The sequence below is a fragment of the Penaeus monodon genome, chromosome 23 (assembly GCF_015228065.2).
Source record: "Penaeus monodon isolate SGIC_2016 chromosome 23, NSTDA_Pmon_1, whole genome shotgun sequence".
Classification (NCBI taxonomy): Eukaryota; Metazoa; Arthropoda; class Malacostraca; order Decapoda; family Penaeidae; genus Penaeus; species Penaeus monodon.
In genome coordinates, this window is record NC_051408.1 from 15,557,950 (window position 1) to 15,558,684 (window position 735).

Below are 735 nucleotides of genomic sequence, written 5' to 3' on the forward strand. Positions count from 1 at the left end.
TAAAATTGGAGTTGGGGTAGGCGTTGTCCGGGCTATGTGCGGTGGGGTTGGTGTTGTGGGTTGTGTGTGTGTTGGGGTTGATGGTTGTACATGAGTTGGTGTTGTGGGCTGAACATGTGTGGGTGTTGGGGGCTGGACCTGCTGGTTGGATACTTGTGCACAATCACTATAACTCTGAGGCGTGGAGGCTTGCTGAGGGGCTTCTACTGAGTGAGCCATCTCATTGCTGGATATAGAAGTTGGTGACTCAATTCCAAGCTGAGACACATCAAACTCACCCTGTGAATAACCATGCATTGAATGGACTGAGTTTGTTGTAGAATCAGGGGTGTAAACACCCATACTGCTAACTTCCTGTTGGTGTGGTGGGGTGGGTGTGGGGGCCTGCCTCGTTATCACCGACGTAGTGTTGGTAGACCCACAAGAGGATGGAGGAGTGCTTCCAGCAGAACTTGTCACCTTTGGCCCCTCTCCAACTTCCAGTGCTAGATCATGGGTGTGAGCAGCCTCTTGTCCTGTGGGATGATTATCAACTTTGGTGGCATCAGCAGGTTCGTATGTCTGCTCCATCTGGGATGCCAAGTTCTCCTCCTGACGGCCAGCAGCACTAAGGGTATCTGGCACTCCAGGTACAGCAGCCTGGACACGGGGCTCACTTGCATGGCCTTCTTCTTCTCCAGGACCATCCCCTTGCCCTTGTTCCTGGGTCTGCAGTTGTGACGTCTGTTGTTTTTC

General features: G+C 52.5%; 1 protein-coding gene across 1 annotated transcript in view; it reads right to left on the reverse strand.

Moving 5' to 3' along the window:
• Window positions 1-735, reverse strand: part of LOC119587816 (histone acetyltransferase KAT6A-like) — a gene marked incomplete at its 5' end in the record, with an annotated part of 75,251 nt that overhangs the window by 866 nt on the left and 73,650 nt on the right. The window contains 1 exon segment of the mRNA XM_037936515.1: window positions 1-735. Coding sequence (XP_037792443.1) covers window positions 1-735 — 735 coding nt within the window.